At 56.0% G+C, this 19,278-nt stretch overlaps 1 protein-coding gene across 50 annotated transcripts in view; it reads left to right on the top strand.

Moving 5' to 3' along the window:
* CELF4 (CUGBP Elav-like family member 4) overlaps positions 1-19,278 on the top strand; it is a 288,626-nt gene that overhangs the window by 216,419 nt on the left and 52,929 nt on the right. For 27 of the 50 annotated variants that reach the window (XM_082699125.1, XM_082699089.1, XM_082699092.1 and 24 more), the window contains exon 3: positions 4,087-4,165. In XM_082699125.1, coding sequence (XP_082555251.1) covers positions 4,087-4,165 — 79 coding nt within the window. The remainder of the gene's footprint in view (positions 1-4,086; positions 4,166-19,278) is intronic. The other 23 variants (XM_082699102.1, XM_082699124.1, XM_082699104.1 and 20 more) reach the window with 1 other exon arrangement.

Here is a 19,278-nt window from a genome sequence, read left to right on the forward strand (position 1 = left end):
AGTAGTACAAGGTCATGTGTGACCAAGGGAGCCAAGAGATAACCAGCAAAGTCTTCTTGATAGAGGAGGGTTGTTGAGGATGGCCAGTGAGGAGTGACAGAGAACTTTCCAGGTCTTTTTATTTCTGAAACAGCTCTGGGTCACCTGCCTGGGGGCCTGGTGTGAAGCAGAGGGCTCAGGTGCCTGAGAAGGCAGGTGGAGGGCCTTAAGGATCCTGCTGGTGTGAGGGCTGTCCCAAGGGAAGCCAGAGCAAGTTCATGAGTGGCTGTCCTCAGGGCTCTTGCTAGGACTGGCTTAAGGAGTGAGGGGCCCAGGGGCTCAGCTGCAGTCCCCAACCTCCATGTCAGCTCTCAGGAAGACAGTTGCAGGGGGAGGGTAGCTGGGTGAAGTCAGTCCCTTCCTAGTTTGGTGGCAGAACACATCTGGGCACTAAGGGACCTGTGGCCCCCTCTGCAGGCTGGCCCTGCTCTGGTAGGTTGCTCATTCCAGCCTCAGGGAGCCCTTGTGGGGCAGGGAAGAGGAGACACACGGTCAGGAAAATGGCCTTCCTACGGGAACCAGCCCAGGAGTCCAGTCCAGGTTGCACCTGGGGGGACAAGAAAAGGCGGGTATCTGGACCTGGGGGTTACTCAGGGCCATCTTCCCAGATGCTGTCCCCTAAGCCCTCAGGGGGCGGCAGAGAGCCTCAGACACCTGTGGGATGGTAGAGCTGACCGAGAACCCACATGCGGAGGAGGGGAGGAGAGGGGGAGTCAAGAAAGAGCCAGGCTGGCCTGTCTGTCAATCTGTCTGCCTGCTCACTGGCCACAGACCGCTCTCTCTGCAAGAAGCCACGTTGGACAGACAGGTGAAGCCTTTGGACCGGCTCAATCATCGTATTTATTCTAATTGTATCGTAATCGTCCCCAAGGAGCCTGGTTCAAATGAGCTTGACATTATTAAAATTTTAATGCCCAGTTTTCATAGCTGAATGAATATTTAAAGGGTATGTCCCAGCTTAAGTTATGATGATGAAGAAATTAATGGAATGTCTTGTTTAATGCATGGATATGTGTTGATGCAAAAAGTGGCAGAGATGGGGAGGGGGAGGGGAGGCAGAACTGGCAGAAGAAGCCACCACCAGCCCTCTGCTGCAATAGCGACAGGGAAGACCCCCAAACCTGGGTCACAACCACTCACTCCCTGTGATAGGACCTGAGCTGGAAGCGGAAACACAGTAAGAGTTGGTGATGTCCCTGAAGGACTGACCCCAGAAGACTTCAGGGTGCCTTCAGGGAGCTGTTCCTGACCCAGGGGGGCAGCCCTGAGTTGCCACCCCCTCCTTGCCCTCCCACTCCCTGCTGCAGGCATGCAAAGGCACAACCCAGGTGGAAGGTCACAGAGGGACACAGACGACACCTCAGAAAGAGAATCAGCAAGGGGGGCACCTGCACGCCAGCCCAGGTCCCACCAGCTCCCAGCCCCACGCCCTCCTGGAAAGATAATACAAAGACCGAGGGGGATGCCTGGAGAGAGGAGCAACAGACATGGGAGAGAAAAGGCCCCAAGAAGCAGGCTCCAGTGTCCTTGAAGCATGCTATTCACCTGTAAGGGACAGCATGGGGCCGTGTGGCCAGCGGCTCCTAGAGGCCAGGGTCTGAGGGGGCAAAGTTAGAAGAAGGACAAGGTGCAGTGCCCCTCCCCCATCTTACCCATCACCTCTCGCTGTTCCCTTCCTCACCACCATCTCTGCTGCCCGGCACAGCCTCCTCTCCCCAGGACAGGCTCAACGTTGTTCACTGCCCCCTCAGGGCAGAACCAGACCTTGGTGAGGCTGAACAGGGCTGGAGTCTGGAACAGGGACAGGAGACACTGGCCGAGGGAGATCTCCCTCCAGACCCGAGGCATCTGTACAGAATCTGCTCCAGCTGAGAAATCTTCCCAGCGGAGCCTGACACTTTATTTCTGCTGAGAATTAAGAAAGCACCGGGCCGTATTTTATCTCTCCATCAAGACTGGCACCTCTTCGACAGCCCCGCGAAGGCTGTCTGGTTGCTGACCATCCCTAGATCATAATAAAACATGAAAAATGACCCCAGAAGCCACAGGTCCCTGGGAGCCAGCTCAGCTCCAGTCCACCTATCTGTGTGGAACACCCTGTGGGTGCCTAGCCCATGGCTGGGGGAGGGCGGGAAGTCAGATGAGCCCCTGGACCAGGAAGGGGCTGTTGCCAGGAAGCCCAGAAATCAGAGCCTATCGCTGAGTCATGGAGGAGGTCACGGAGGGCTGGGGTGGGGCTGGGGGCTGGAAGGGCTGGAAATTCGCCCTACGTCCATGAGCTTGGGACAGAGTATTCTCGAATGCCCACGTAGGGGGACAGGCTGGCTGCCTGGGAATGGGGTGCCCCTGAAGTAGAAGCCTCCATGCATAGGCAGAGTCCACTGGCCCTGTTTAATATAGGGGTGTTCCAGAAAGTAAGGGACATTCTAGAAAACGGTTGGATACTGAGTCCCAAAAGGCACTGGATGGGGAACCAGGAGGGCCCTGGCTCCCTCCTGGAGCCCTTCCCCCAGAGCCAGAAGCCTGCTTGGCCTTCTGCGCCCTTTGCTCAAGAGCTGCAGAGGAGGCTGTGCATGGAGCAGGGAGTCCAGGACCCCCTAAACGAAGCCAGGAACTTCATTACGTCCCTCTTCCTGCTCCCTGTGATTGGAGCTTTTCTGTAACACCACAGTCTCCTCTCTGGCGGAGCTTACATACAAAGTAGCTTTCTCCCCCTCAACTCCGTAAGGCGTGCCAAGTCCCGTGGTAAACGTGACGCTCTGACCCCATCTCGGTGGGCTGGCCCCCAGAGTCCTGTCTTGCCCCTGCACAGGCCACCTGTGTCTCATGTCCTCTGCTCTGTGCCCTGCCTCCCGCCTCTCTGTCCTTCCTCGTGGTGGCTCTGCCCTTCCCCTGGCCTTGTCCTCACCTTGCTGAGTCACGGGCACCCACACTCCCCCACCCACTTGTCTTGACGCAGCCACAACTCACTTCGGATCCTAGACCAGAAGGCCCGAGGACGCTTGTCACTGGCTGGTCCAGCCTCGGCACACGAGGGGAACAGGCGACAGAGTCACCTGGTGCAGCCCAGGAGCCTAGAAACAGCCCTCGGCGTCCTGGGCTCATCTGGCCACGGGGTGGCTCTGCCTCAGCATCTCCATCTATGAATTGGGGGTGCCAGTTTCTGCCCGGTCTGCCTGTCTGGGTGTGTTTGTGTGAGAAATGAAAATGCAGTAAGGGCTAAGGAGGTGCTGGACAGGCGAAAGCACTGGAAAAGACATAACGTAGGGTTCCATTTGCATGATTCCTTCCGTTTTTATTGTCTGGAATATCTTGGGGCCTCAGCTGGCGAGCCCACCCCGCTGCCTCCGGCAGGCAGCAGGGAGGAATCAGACCGGCGCTGAGTGGAGCCGCGATGCCTGGAGTTCAGAGACCCCTAGTGGCCCGATCGAGGCACTGACGTGGGTCCCGGAAGGAGAGAGAGAGACATCACACGGGCCTCCCGGACGCGTCGGGGGTCAGGCGGTGTCCTGGTGTCCTCCTGTCCCCTAGATACCATGGGAGACGAGGAGCTATGCCCACTGCACACACCCCCAAGGGGACAGAGCTAGCTGTGGTCAGAAGCCAAGGAGGAGCTGGTGGGGGGTGCCCAGAGCCTCATGAGGGCACCCTAGGACCCACAGCTCACATCTGCGAGATGGCATGAGGTGTCTAGAGACCAGCTCTTTTTGGCAAAGCCAGCTGTCTCCGGTGAACCCCGGGCTGGCCAGAGATGCGCTGTGGGGACACCTTAGATGCTAAAGTCGCAAGCTAATGAGAGCGGCTCCAAGGCGGGGTGGGAAACACCTCAGAGTCCACCATCCAGAGAGGTCCTCCTGGGGGCCCTGGGGACTGCACAGGCGTGGGGAGGGGATGGGGGTTGGTGCCCCTGCACGGGCCCACGGTTGCATGGGTGTGCGGGTGGGCAGGTGCGGTCCGTGTGCCTCGGTCCCTGTGAACACCTGGGTGTGGGTGTCTGCCCCCTCATTCCAGGCCTGCTCTGACAACATCCCCTGTGCTCTGTTGCAGATGAACCGGCCGATCCAGGTGAAGCCAGCGGACAGCGAGAGCCGAGGAGGTAGTAGCTGCCTGCGCCAGCCCCCTTCACGTGAGGGCTCACTTGTCTCTGCCCCCCTCCCTGGACCCAACCCTCCCCCCATCCCTGATGCGCCGATGCAGCGACTCCCCGCCCTCGCCTCCCGCCCTGGGAACTCATGGCTGGGTGCTGGGACAGGACTTTGGAGCTCTGGGTGACCGGTGTTGGGGGAGAGCAAGAGGAAGCAAGGAGGTGACTGGTGTCTGTCAGATGCTGGGGTTCCTTCCTTCCTCTAAGTGAACAACTATTATGTCACGGGGCACGCGAATGCCTCCTTTAGGAATCCCAAAAGGGTGTGCCCACCTCCATGTTGCCAAAGAAACCCCCTTCTGATGGAGCATGAGCAGTTGAAAGGGTTCTAGGCTGGGGAAGAGGGGCTGGGACCCGGGAAGGTTCAGGCCAGAGCCGGCAAATCTGAGAAGGGCCTTGGTGGGGGCTTGCGACCCCTGAGGTCAAGATCCTGGAGACAGATCCAGGCATACAGGGAGATGTCTGGAAGGGGACATAGTGGGAGGGCACAGCCACACCCCACAAGCTCAGAGCCCCACTCCCCGAGGAAGCTCTGAGCCCTCCACCAGCGACGGCCCTGCCACCACGGCACACAGAGGCTGCACTGGCTCAGGCTCCTGGCTCCCTTCGCCAACCACCTCTACCCCGGGCTCTGGTCTGGACTGGTCACTCCCCTCTCTGCTTAGACAGGCACTGAGCAATTTCCCTCCCCCCTCTCCGCCCTCCCTACAAAAACTGTTCTAGGAAATTAAGAGCCAAAAGTAAAATTGGCCAAAGCTACTTGGAAATTCAGAGTCAAAGTCCTTGACCAGAGAGAACTATAGTGTGGCCACAGGTGGCCTGCCTGCCCCTGAGACCTGGGGTCCCTCCAGCTCAGGCTACTGCCCTCTGGGTCCTAGGAAGACCCTGACCTGGGCACAGGGCCTCTATGTCTAGGACCTACCTGACTAGGGCTTCAAATCTCACATCCCACTCCCCGAGTCCAGCCGGAATCTGGGTGTTGCCCAAAGGGGTCCCATGACCCCGGGGAATTGACACACCTCCCTCTGGCCTTCTCAGAGCTTCCCATCCTGAGGACCCTGAGGTGGGTTGGTTGGGAGGCAAAAATGGCTCAAGTGAAAAGGGCCCTGGCAGGGGATACCTACCTGGTTCACGCTGAACCTACCCGGTTCCTGACTGTCCAGTGACTTCGATTTGCTGTACACCCAGAGATTGTCAAGTACCCAGCTCTGGGCATCCTTGCCCTCGTGGGGAGTACTGTCCCGCCTCATGCAAGACTTCACCTCGGTGGCCCCAAGGAGCCAGGGTCCTCTCCTAGAGACTGTCTCTGGGAGGCAGGCCCAGCAGGCCCTAGGCCCCAAGGTCACCCTGTCATGCAGTGACTCACCTGCTGCACCCTGTTCAGGTAGCAGAGTCAGGATGCAGTGAAGAGCCCGTGTCCCTGGTAGGGTGGGGTGGATCTCTGGTGCACAGGAGGGAGCCCGAACAGTACGCGGAAACTGCGGTCCCAGAGAAGGGGCCCCTGAAATGGGGGCAGCCAGATACCTTGGCGCCTGAGCTGGCCTTGAAGGAGGGGAGTTTCCACTGGGAAAAGAAGTCAGGGTGGCATGATAAAGGCCCCATGGTGGGGGGGACCCTGTGGCGGAAAAGGGAGCCCCTCGGGTTCAGAGCCCATAGCTCAGAGTTCAGCCGGTTTTCTCTGGGCCGGAGCCGGGGTGGGGTGTCGGAAACACCGTGCCCAGCGAGGCCACACTGAGCTCAAATGCAAACCCTCTTCTCCTTCACTTGCCTTGGAGGCAATAGCTTTCTGACTCCAAGTTGCTAACCTCATCTCCTTTCTCCCATATATCTCCTGCCGCTGACACTTGCCCCAAACCAGATTAATCAGCTCTTTTACTCTTCCTGCAGTGGAAAGGGGGGAAAAAGAGCCAAACCTAAACATCTATCTATTAATTGCATATTCAATATTAAACAGTGAGATGATCCTGAGTCAGCACTATCACCGAGCTATTTAAAAAAAAAAAAGAAAGAAAGAAAGAAAGTCAGTTTAAAATAATTTAATATCCATTACATACTTCTTCTGGTGGGAAGAGGATGGGAAAGAGATGAACATGAAAAAAGGTGAAAGAAATGCGAACAGAGAAGGGTGTGGACGGCGGCTGCGGGGAGAAGAGGGGGGTCTCAGGTGAGGGGGGCGGGGCGAGGCCGAATCCAGACCAGCCCATGAGACAGGAGACCCCCAACTGGGGGGGGGGGTGGTCGCTGTGGCCTGGAGCAGGCGGGGAGGGATTCCTGGAGGGAACTGGACCGAGAGGTGCGGACTTGGCTGGAATCAGGGAGGACACAAAGTGAACATGGGGCCCTGAGCACAAGGCCGAGGGCTTGGGCTTGTCTCCATCAGGAGCAGGCGCCGCGCATCCTGGTGGGGGGACCCGGCAGAGAGAGGGCATCGAGGCCGTGATGTCCCTGCGCAGGCAGAGAGGAGCGGGGCCCCTGCAGCCTCCAGAGCCGCAGAGCTCCAGTCAGGCAGGGAAGGCGCCCCCTCTCCGCAAGGAGGATCAGTTCACCCCACAGAGCTCACTGGAGCAAGTTAAATTTAAACTGAGCCACCGTCAGAGGAGCAAACCAATTCCTTAACCGGAAGGATGAGGCAGGCTGGGGACAGAAAGGAGCCTGAGGAGGGCACCCGACCTGTTCCGGCCATCTCAGAGGCAGGGGCCCTCCCTATAGGGGAGGCACTGTGTTCCTTCACCGGCACTAGGCAGGTGTGTCCCGCCCCATGAGCTGGTTCACGGTCAGCATCTGAACTGGGTGCCATGCTACAGGGAAGACACACACACACACACACGCACGCACGCTCCAGAGGACTCCGGCTTAGCTGGAGTATGTGAAGCCTCGCCTGGGAGAGGTACCCCGGAGTCTCCTCCCTGACCCCTTCAGGCAGGACTGAGGAGAGGGGCCAAAGGAGCAGCTGTCACTGAATCCAAGGCAGGAGTCAGCCAGAGGCCAGGGCATGGGAGAGGGTGGACACCGGCAGGAGGGCCGAGCTCCCTGTTACAAAGTCCTGTTCTTCCACTACTGACTAAGGGTCTGGAGGAGGCTTGGAGACATATGGGGGGAGGGTGGCCTTGAGCTCCAGACATGAAGGGGACCCTGGCAGGGTCGTTGCCTTAAGCTACCCCCTAGGGAAGCTTCTCTTATGTCTCCCTGTGCCCACCAAGTCCTTCAGAATCACCTGGGTTGAAGGACCCCACAGCAGTTTCCATTCCTGTCCTCTTTCTCCAGTACTGGGAGCCCCGTCTGGCTCTCTTCCCCAGCTCCATCTCTCCCTCCTGTCTCCGTCAGTCTGCTGGGGGCTGGGGGCGGGGTTGCTATCAGCAACGGCAGGGCAGGTTTGCGCAGAGAACCTGGGAAGGCCGGGAAGGCACGGAAGGCTGGCGGCAGGTGTGACAGCCTGAGAGTCACTGCCTGTGCACTGCGTCCCTGAGGCAGGAGCGGGCAGGTCGGTTCGCCAGGCGGCCATCCTCCAGCCCTTCGCGGCTCCGGCGTTCATTTACGGGCGTCTTCAGGGCTGCTGTCCCCCGTCACCGTGGCCCACACTCATGTGGCAGTGGAGTCCCGCCGGGCTGGCTAATGAGGTTGGACACAATGCATGTGACCGCGGCTCTGAGGCCCTCCCCGAGGCCACGTTCCCCACCATAAAACCGTGGCTGATTCCGTTTTTCCCAGCCCCTCCACCATCTGTAGCCCCATCAGTTCCTGCAGCTTTTAAAATCCTATTAAGTTCCTCATTTCTCCTCCGAGCATTATTTTCTTTCTAAACAGACATAGGCAGCGAACAAACGTGGTAGGAGAGACCCGGGCCGCCCAGCGGAGGGCCGTGGGCAGCTCCCTGCTGCAGCCAGGTCCTAGGGCCCCAAGAGACCCGTGGCCACTCTTTTGACCTCCCCGGGTTGGGTACGCAGACTTTTCTAGCTATTTAGTTTCATACTCTAAGTTGGCAATTAGTGAGCGTGTAGAGGAAATAGATGTGCAGGCTGGTCCCGCTGTAGGAAAATTCAATAGGAGTTTCCACTTTCTTAGATGGCAACAAATGTCTCACTGACAAAAGCTTCTGGGTAGACAGAAATCCCTCTGGATTCTGTTAGGAACCCTTGGCCCAGGTGGGGCAGGGTACACAGAAAAGTGAAGCTGGGTGGGGGGTGCACAGGGAATTGAAGATTAATCTGAAATTATACCAAGACTGAGGGAAATAAAGTTTAAAAAAGGAAACCTGTCACTCTGGACAGCGCCCCCCCCCCAAGATGCAGTGCAGTGAGAGGTGGGGGAAGGGTGAGAAAAGGTAGAGCAGTGTGTACTCTCTGCCAGGACCTCCTGGGTGACGCTCCCCTGGGGGTGGGGTGGGCAGAGACCCAGTCCAAAGAACAGCCTCACTGGTGAGGTTGTGTCCTACAGTCTGAGCCCCTTCCCTTCTGTCCCCATCTGTCCCCTTTGAGACATCTGGAGCTTCCCCCTGGGGCCAGCACATCCTGCCTCACCTTTGGGGGTCCTGGTTTGTGCCCTGCCTGAGAGACCCAAGAAGGAGCAAAGTTAACCCCAGCCCAGCCCAGAGGATGAGATCCCGGGCTGAGAAGGGATCCAGTGACTGAGACCCCAAAGCTGGACCTCAGAGCAGAAAATTCTCTGCCCTCACCAGCCCTTACACTCTCTGTGTCCCCATAGAAGCCCCCAGAAGCTGGGCAGCATGTGTACTTCATTGTGTCTATGTGTGAATGTGTATGTGTTGCGGGAGTACACTTCCTTATCCATCCCCCTCAGCAGACCCTGCAGACCCCAGTATCCCTAGCTCCTGAGCACAGAGACATTCCCACAGTCATGTCTGCGCCCAGGGATGGGCACGGGGTCATGGTGAACCTTCGGCTGGAGGATGGCTAACTGCCTTGTTGGCCAAGACACGGAACTCCAAAGCCTGGAGAGGCCCCCGGAGCCGTCCGCCCACCCTCCCCCGTGAGTCAGCCTCTCATCCTGCCCCTCCTGTTTTTAAAAACTATCAAGACAGAAAGAAACTCGGCCTCCATCTCAGCCTCCTTCAGAGCTTGGAAATCCTGTTTTGTCAGCCTATCCTGTCCTCGCCCCACCAGAATTTCCCCAGCCATTGATTGTAACGTTTTCTCTTGAACAGCAGCCCCAGAGCCAGTGTCATGGCTGATCATTCATGTACATGAATCCTTGATTTATTTTGGACTGATATCCTTTTAGCTCAGGAAGTTCTTTTTGTTTTGTTTTGTTTTGTTTTTTGTTTTTTTTTAAAGATTTTATTTATTTATTTGACAGAGATCACAAGTAGGCAGAGAGGTAGCTCAGGAAGTTTGAGTCAGACATAAGACAGCAGGTCTCAGGCAGTCGCAGTGCTCAGGGAGCAGCCTGGGGCAGGGGTCACTGTCGCCCTGCTGGACCCTGTGATTTGCCTTTGGGGAGGCCTAAGGTTGAGATATGTCCACTCCAGGCCAAGTGGCCTGCCCAGGGCATGGCTTCTTTGATGGGCAGGAAGTTCTGCCGTGTGTCTGACCACAATCCCTCCTACTTTTGCTTGTTTCTAACTGTTAGGTTCCCTAGATGATGCTCCAAGGCCCCCCTGCCCTGGGGTTTTATGCTCCATAATCCCTGTCCCTTAAAAATCTTGGTCTCCTTTTTTCCCAAAGACCCTTTAAAAAGAAGACATTTTAAAAAAAAATCGGGAAGCCTCTCTAGTTCACACAACTGAACCGAAACAGCGGCTTGGTGAAGACAGGTCTCTGTGGTTGGGGAAGGAGGTGGCTGGTGGGAAGGGTCCCTCGTGAGGGCCCCACAGAGGCTCCGGTGGGACAGGCGCACATTATAAATATGCCTGCCATGGGTGTGAAATTATAATTAACTGCAAACCTGCTGAGTTTAAATGGACTTTAGGTTTTCAGCTGGGGGAAGGGGTGTTGATTGATCTGCATTTTGTTTTTGAGGGGTTTTTTTTAATCCATTCGGCAAGTTAAGTTGAGACTCACGGCTCCTCGCCAAATTCCCTCTGGCCCCGGCTAATTTAGCAAAGGATTGTTTCAGAGGAAATGGGGTATTAATCATTGCAAATGGGCTCCAGGATGATATTTAAAAGCTGCCGCGTGTGTGCCCAGGCTGAAGGGGCTGATGATAGAAATCGGGATGACAGGCAGAGGCCACGGACCAGGTGCCTCTGTCTCCCACCACCTCGGCCACTCCCATGGCTTCCTGTTGCAGGCACTGTGTGGGCGTTCAGGAGGAAGATCTGGCAAGATGAGGTTGGGGGAGAGAGAGAGAGAGAGAATGTCACACTCTGTCTTTCCTGGCCTGATGGTCCTCAGCGTGGCACTGAATGAGCCCCGGCATAGGAGAGACGGACCCAGGGCCTTCACAGCCCCTGGCACTTGCACTCAGACAGCCTGATAACAACCTGGGCATGGGGAGCCTGGGGGCAGGGCGCCGGGAGAGACAGCTCAGGATCAGAGATCAGAACCTGTAATACCTGCCTGACCCTCAGCTGCGAGGGATTTGAGCAAGGGAGGGCAGATCTTCCAGGGGGGGAAATAATCTGAGCCAAGGCAAATTTGGAAGATCCCAAGAGGCCAGAAAGAGGGGAGGGCAAGATATGGGAGCAGGGATTTCAAGGAGCTTTAAATGGAGGCAATTAGGCCCAGAGAAGCTATCTACAGCTCAGGGGCAGGGAGTGATGTCCTGTACGGGTGCTCAGGCAGCTGGGGTTCGCCAGCCAGATGGGGGGACCAGCAGGACAGTCCTGGACAACACACCTAGGGACCCTGATTCCACATTCCCTGCCCTTCCCACAAGGGTGCTTTGCCACCTCCTACTGCAGAGGGGACAATGAGATCCCCTTGGGGCTGTCAGAGGTGAGACATGGTTGGCAAACCGGGGACTCTTCCACGATGACAACTTCTGTTGTTATTCAGCAGTTATTTTAATCTTAGAGCCCAGTCCATGGGACATGAGAGGAGGTGACAGGGGTAAGGACCTCTGACAGGTGTGATCAGCAAAGTGCAAATAAAAATCATACTGCCTAGGGCCTGAGCTGCACTGGGCATGGGAATGACACAACAAGGGTAGAACAAGGAAGGCTTCCTGGAGGAGGTGGTTATTGGAATCTGACAGGTTTACCAAGAGGTAGCACCTGGGCTAAAGTGTCACAAGCAAAGACATGAAAACAGAAGCAAGCAAGGCGAATATATGGCATCTGAGATTTTTCAAAAATAATATAGAACAACTAGGGGGTTCTGGCTGGCTCAGACAGTAGAGCATGCAACTCTTGACCTCCAGATCTTGGGTTCAAGCCCCACGTTGGGTGTAGAGATTACTTTAAAAAAAAAAATAAATAAAAACAGAGCTTAAAAACTAGGTAGAAGAGCTGGTTTGTCTGGAGAAGAGGGTCCACTTTCTGGAAGACTCGGACTCTGTGCACTGTGGGTCTCACTGCCTCTCCCATTTCAGGGCGCGCACTCTGACGCTGCTGCACAGTGTCTGAGTCGGGGCAGACGGGATCCTGTCTCTTGTCATCCTGCGGTCCAAGTTCACCAGGCCTGTTCCAAGGTGTTTCTCTAGTGCGGTGCGTCTGCCCAGTTTTCCAGCTCAAACACGTTCTGCTCCCTCCACTACCAGCCCCGCATAACACATGTGGGAACCAGGCCATGTCTGCAGCAGCTGCTGGGAAAACAATGCTAAGGCTCTGGAAGGGAGATAGAGCCCATCTGCTAGAGCCTCCAGTGGGAGTAGCTTGAGCCCTGCCACAGCCCTACAAGGTCAGCTGAGCAGCACCCCCGCTTTATGGAGGGGAAATGAGGCCTCAGAGAGGAGAAGTGGGCGTCTTGCCCCAGTCCACACAGACGGGGAGATCTGTCCGTGGCCTCACGGGCACCAGATGAGCAGTGGAGACAGCAAGCCTTAGCTGGCAGAGGGGAGAGCACTCAGGGAAGGCTTTCTGGAGGAGGCTCCCTGTTGGAAGGGATTAGGCTGAAAAAGGCTGCAAAGCTGGTGAGACAAAAGGAATGCAGGCCCCATGATATAGGGCCTGTCCAAGAAAAACCAGCGGGCCAGAGGAGAGGGTTTCCAGGAATGGCCAGCTAAAGAATTCGGGGTTTTCTGGAAGATGATGGGGAATCCTGGAGACTATGGAAGAGGTTAGCGATTGATGGAAGCTGGACCTGGGAAGGCTGGCTGCCCACAGGGAGGACTGGGCAGGGTGTCAGGGAGACCAGGGAGAGATGGATACTGGTGCTAGTGGTGAGGGGAGTGGTAGGGAGGAATGGGACTCAGAGTGTAAATTCAAGAGCCCTATTGTCACCGTGAATGAAATACAAGCCCCCAAGCGGCACACACCCACCTACCCACCCACCCCCACCCCCTCCCCTCCGCCCAATACCTGATACCCTTAGACCCCCAAGTACATGTCCACTTTCAGGCACAAGCCTGCCCTTGGGTGGTCCTCTCTGACCCTTCTCAGCTGCCCAGTTTCGCGTGGTCAGAGCCCCCATCTGGGTCCACCCCGCTGGCATGCTTCCTGCCACTCTTCCCTCCTGGTCTTCCCGGCTCAGAAACCCCTTTCCTGGCCTCTGCCTCAGCCATAGGGTCAGGCAGTGGGTGTTAGTTTCCCGTTGCTCCATGGGGAGGGTGTTCTCCTCAGGGGCAGGTGTGTCTGGCCTGCCACAGAGCCTGGCTGGGCCCCAGCAGGCGGCCCTGGGTGCTGGCACCCCACGGCCAGGCTCGCACTCCTGTCTTTAAGAGGAACCGTCTCCACCACCCTGCCTCTCTGCTGGCCTAAAGCAGCCCCCTCTTGGGTCTCCCCAGCCCCCAGCCCCTCCAGAGTCAGGCCCACAGACAGGGGGCGGAGGTGGGCAGTGGGGCGGGTACCACTGACATTGGCATTCTCCTTGCAGCGCATCTTAATAATTTAATGGCTATTAGCAGGGCCGCTGTGGTGGTGGGGGAGGGGGGCGTAGGGGGAAGATTTATAGAGAGAATTCACTCCAGGTTGGGGTTTTGTCTTCCTCTGTTTTCCTGGCATTTATCATGCATGTTTTAATTTGGATCGGAGAGTTGCTACCATCTGGCCATTATCGCAAAGAAATATTCATTTTCACTGAGTGACACAGGCTCCATTCATCACGGAGTGCGCTGATTGCCCCGCGAGTGTGGGGCTGCGCTTTCTCCTTCATTGGAAATGAACCTTGAGCTATGAGCAGGTCTCATTTGTAGGGAGCAAAGGCATGGGGCCAGCAGCTACCCTGACCTCCCAGCCAGGTGGGTAGCGAGCAGTTTGGGGGGAGGTGCGGGGAGCCAGCCCTCGCCTGCAACCCTAGCCCTTCCGCTTCCCCTCGCCTCTCCTGGGTGCGGGTACTCGGGGCCCTCACAGCCTCGCCCCCATGCTTCTGACAGCCAATCCCCCCCACCACCACATCTGGGGTGGTCGCCAGGCCAGGTGACAGAGACAGCCGAGGTGGCCCCTCTGCCTGGTCCCCGAGCCCAGGGTCATGGTGGCCTGCCAAGGGTAGATTTTCTTCAGCAGGCTTTCCCTAACAGAACATCATTCCAGGAGTGCCACTTCAGGTCAGGGCTGTGTGGGGGACAGAAGGGCCTCCTCATTCTTCTCTCATCACCTTACGGTGGCACCATCAGGGCTGGGCCTGTGAGAAGAGACTTGCCGGCCTCCAGCTGGGACATTTCCCAAGTGTCACCCTTCCATCCTGCCTGCTGCACACTACAACCGGCCATCAGAGGCCACCCCAAGGCCTTCTGTCGGCGATGGGCATGGACACCCAAGGGGCCATTCGGGAACATTCCTCAACTGGGCTGAGCCCCACTTCACGTCCCCTCCATAAACTGGCAACCACATCTGCAACACAGAGAGAGGAGGAGAAAACATCTTTTCATCCATTTTAAATAGTGAGTCAGGGCACCCAGAATTTATAGGGCCCCTCCGTGTTTCCTGCCCCAGTGGGGCTTCGGTTTCACAGCATGAAGACGTTAGCTGAGCAGTACCCCTCCTCCCCAGCATTAGACACCCCCAGGAGGGGAGTGAATTAAAACCAGAAACAGCTCCACGGGGGTAATGTTTGCTTTGCCAAAAAGGTAAAATCGGGCAGGAAGGCCAATTTTCATCTGTAGAGGTTCCACTTCCTGAGATCTTGGAAGGATCCCAGGGGCCAACTGACTTTCCTGGTCTTTGTACCAGAAACTGTGGCCAGATTTCAAGGTCCGGACACCCCTCTAGGACCCAACCCAGGTTTGGCCAAGACACAGGGGACTGTGCTGAGGTATCAGGAATCCGAAGGGAGGCCTGTGCACGCTCTGCTGGCCCTTCCCCAGCCGAGAAGAAAGCCACAGGCATCCTAAGCTGAGCACTCCTTGTGTGCACACCACACCCCATATGCCACGGGTGCGCCAGCACGATCTTCGGCCGTGGGTGGCACACAGTCTGGCTGGGACTGAGTGAAATCAATAGAGCCATTAGGAGGCAAGAAAAGACCTTGAATCAAAGCACCAAGTTCAACACAAGTGCAGGCCAGAAGGAGGTACAGGAAACCAGGTGGCCTCCACGGCCCCCTGCCCAGGCCAGGCCTGGGTGCTGGGTTGCTGGTTTCTTCTTCTCCCCGCTCCATGGCTTAGGTATTATTACTCCATTGTATAGATGAGGCGCTGTGACCCAGAGCTGAACTTGCTGACGGCACCAGCTGATGGGTGATGGTGCATTTGGAAAGGAACTCAGGCCCTTCTGATTCCAAGCACCTGTGGGTCTGGAAAAAACACAGAAGACTTTAAGAGGAAGGGGCTTTTCAACCAGATAGCAAGGGAGCAGCGATGTTGTAGGAGGGGGGCCCTGCCCGCCTGTCCTCACCTTCTGGTTTTCCATCCCGGCACTTGTTGAACTGAATCAGCTGTTCTCCACCCTGCCCATGCTCCTCCTCCCTTGGGGCAGCCCAGGGTGAGGTTTCCACCTCCTTCTGGAGTGCAGGGACTTTAGCTAAGCTCTGCGAAGGTCCTCTCCCCGCCCCTCCAAGAACATGGCGCCGCCTCCCCCTTGGAACTCATTCTGTGACACCAGCAGCTCTGAAACATCTGCTCCTCCATCCCGGACCCGCAATTTGAATAAATTACCCCGACGTGGCAGCAGCCTGTTATTAATGGCTTGAGTTTTATAAGATGCTTTAGTTCAATAACACTGTAGCCCCGTGCTGCGCTTCTCCCAGATATTTTTATATTTTGCTTCTTCCCCACCTCCTTCTTCCCTCCATCCTTTGGCTGCCTCCAGGGCTCCAGTCCCTGGCTACAGTCCCCCCCAGTCCAGGCTACAACCCTGCCAACCCCTACCCGCTCTGCGCTGGGTTGCACCCAGGAACTGGGGACAACCTGCCCCACCTGCACCCCACCAGGGTTCAACCCAACTGTGTCCACCCTTCTAAGCATACACGGGTGCCTACCCATCACGCTGTCCATGTTGAGGCCTGGAAAAGTGGGGACCATGGCCAGGCTGGTCACCCCTTTCCCTTCCCAGCTCCATCCCCAGCCTCCCCCAAAGGAAACCCACAGGGACAAAGAGTCTGAAGTCGGGGCAATGCATAGAGGACACTGTTCAGGGACCCTGTTTCTGCACCTCTGATCCCATGGCCAGAGCTCTGCTGCTTGTGGGGACCCATCCAAAGCCTGGGGAATAAACTCAGTCTTCCTGGTTGGAAGACCCAGGTCTCAGTTTATTCCTTTATTCACCTGTTCCTGGTTCCTCATTCTTTTGTTGGTTTATGCTCATGCTCCATACACCACCTGCTTGAAGCCCTCCCAGATTACCTCCAATCCCCAGATCTGGCTCTTTCTATGTGCCCAGACACAATTTTCCCCCACTGTCTTCTGTCCTATTTTTTCTCTCCACAGCCTGTTAGTCTGCCTTCTATTGGAACCCCCTGGGGCGTAGCCAGCATCTAACCCACAGCCAGCCCTTCTAGAATGATTAACAGTAGGTGCTCACACTGTGCATTACTTCAACAAGCTCGTTCATCTGTGTGGGTGACACTTCCTGCAAAGAATGGGTGCACTTGCAGAAAGGGAGAAAAGTGGGTCAAGGAGTAGGTGGGTTTGTTCACTGGGGATATAGGATGGAAAACACTGAGGTTTAAATAAATACTCAATCTGTTCCCAAAAAATGTAGACCACAGTCATGGTCAAGAAGTACTAAAAGGCTAGCTCCTTGCAAGTTCAGCTTCCAGCTCAGGAAGCAGTGGGTCCAGGCCTGGCTGGCAGCCTGCTGTCACCTGAAGGGGTTCTGGGCCGGAGGAATCTTCTCCTGAGCCTCCCCCAAGGGAGCTGACCCTAGCAGGGGCTGGGGAGCCTGCCACTAGGAGGACCCCAGAGTGAGTGTTTAGAAGTGGAAGGAAAGGATGCAACTTTGTAAGAGGCTAAGAGGCAGGGGTGGGAAGCAGGAAGGTAGGATGTCCCACCAGGCAGGAGGGCAGATCAACCAATCTGTGCCTCAGGGGAGGGTCCCTGTGAACCTGAAAATGCCCGGATGTGGTACTCCAGTCTTGGAGGACCCTTCTGTGCCAGGGCCAAATTAAACTGTGTCGTCCCCTTTTCCTGGGGACGCAGCAGTAATCCTGACACTGGCTCTAAAGGGAGGATGTGCTGTGCCTCTTCCCCCAGCCAAGCCCCCTCTAAGGCTTCTAGGACTTGGAGGCTCACACCATGTCCCATTTGGCCGTACTATTACTGTGGGACTCTGCCTTGCTAAGAGCCCCACCATTATAACATAATTACTGCTGAAAATGACCTTTAAAATATGTTTTAAATTCAAAATGTCTTTAAACCCTTCACTGAGCACCATTTTTCAATTTCAACGACTGTTTTCATTTTGGGGGGAGAGAGGAGTAGGGAGTGGAGGAAGGAGCCCTCCCAGCGGATTTCAAATGCTAATCCCACCTCCCCCTCCTTACAGAGAACCAGAGCTGGCTCAGGCCACACCTTGCATGGGGCAAGGGTAGTGGGAGAGCAAGGCTTGACCAGAGCACTCCTGCCCTTCCTCAAAGCCTCAGCATGGGGTGGGGGTGGCTCAGGCTCTGGCCCCACCCCACGGGCTCCTCCAGCCCCTGCAAGCTCTCAGTCCAGCCAGGCTGCTCTGGTAAGAGCCAGAGGAGACTCTGAGAGCACTGGGCAACTGCTCACCTCTTGGCCCTGCTTCTCCTTGATCTCCTGGCTGATGACCCATGTCATGCAATGTTCAGTCCCCTGCCTGTTGAGTGCCCTCCTGTCCTCCTCCCTCCTCAGCTTCTGCAGGATGCAGACCCCTCCCCACTCTGCTCTTGGGAGATACCTCCCACAGCTCCATTTCCTGCCCATTAGCTCTGACCTGGCTGGGTCGCCCTGTCTCACGGGCAGCCTGGGCCCCTTGCTGCTCTGACCACTCAGTGACATCGGTCATCTGGAAGGGAAATGGATGGGAAGCGAAGCTGGCAAGGGAATGTGTCCCCCTCCTGAGACTCATGCAGGCAGGTACTGCCTGCCACACACTGCAACATCTCCCCGGTTCTCCACCCCCACAGCTCCTAGGACACCTTGGTGCCTCCCACCTGGAATGTCCCCATGTTTATGTCCTCATTCATCATGCCTCTCGCTCCCCCTCATCTCCTCCTGGAAAGCTGGGCTGGGGGCATACCACTCAGCACCTTCCAACACTGTCGCTGTCCAGTGTCCCCCGAGATCTTGCGGCTGTCTGCCCTTTGTACTGCTTGTCTCCCTGGCAAAAGGGGGCTCCTAGCGGCCATGAGCTTGTCCCAGACTACTGATGGGCGTGCTCACCTAGGTGGCCTGCCTGCCACAGTCGGAGAGGATAGAGGCAATGCAAGACCTTCTGGCACCTTCCATGGGGGGTTTGAGGGACTCAATTCCATAGATACTGACAGGAGCTCACCTTCCCCATCCAGTGGGGTTGTAGCCACTTCCAGCAGCAGAAGAGGGCAGAACATGGGGCGGAAGAGGCCCCAATGTGCCGGGTGACTTAAGAGAGTCACTCCACCCATTTCTACGAGGAAGGAGAAGCCAGTGGCCATCAGACAGTTCCTCCAGTGTACTCTTGGGACTTTTCTTTAAATGGTCCAAATTCCCATAGCATCCGACTTGTTTATTATGAAAGTCAACATATATTCCAAAGCAAAATGAAAATGACGTAGGTATTGTCCAACTCTTTGGATCACCTGAGTTTTTAGATTATCCAAAGTTCTGAATGACCCCAGCCCTGGGCCATGGAAACTAGAATCCTGTGATGCTGAGAAGTCCTGGATGGAGGCTTAAGGCATGACAGCACCTTGATCTCATACATAGAAGCTCAGGGCATGTGCAAGGAGAGGCAATGAGGTTCCCAGGGCTCCGAGGAATAGGCTTGTGGGGATTTTGAGTCAAATCTGGTTCTTGGAACATTTGCTGCATGACAGGGTTCTGAGAAGGATGGATGTGGTCAGAGGGGCAGGAGACCAGTGTGAAGTGACAATGTTCCTTGCAGAGAGCAAGGAGCCACAGGGAAAGAGCAAAGAGCAGCCTGGGGTAGGACAGGACACCAGCCACCATCCTGGCCTGGCTCCTCTGCCTCCAGTCTCCTCACATCCCTCCACCAGACTGGCATTCCTCAAACCAGATTGGCATTGATTCTTGCTCCCCAAACTGAAGAATCTAGAATCATTCCCTATTTTCTGTTCTCTCTGACTGACTTTTAAGAGATTTCCTCAATCCGGCCCCAGCTGTCCATCTGCTTCATCATGAGTATAAGGTAGACATGGAACTATTCAGGAATAGCCAGCATGCAAAGGTCTAATGTGATTCACCTTGTGATCATCTTAAGAGAAGTATGCTGTCAAGAATGAAGGAGGTGTTGGTTCTGCATGTACTGGTAAGAACACACCCCCATTTTACAAACTGAGGCACTAGAGGTTCAAAGAGACTAAATTATTTGTCCATGGTCACACAAAAATAATAACAATTGATTTGGAATCCAGATGGGCATGACTCTGAAGTCTCACCCCTCAGCCCCATCTCTCTTCATTTGTTCTCCAAATCCTGACCAG

The sequence above is a fragment of the Mustela nivalis genome, assembly GCF_964662115.1.
Source record: "Mustela nivalis genome assembly, chromosome: 14".
Taxonomy (NCBI): domain Eukaryota; kingdom Metazoa; phylum Chordata; class Mammalia; order Carnivora; family Mustelidae; genus Mustela; species Mustela nivalis.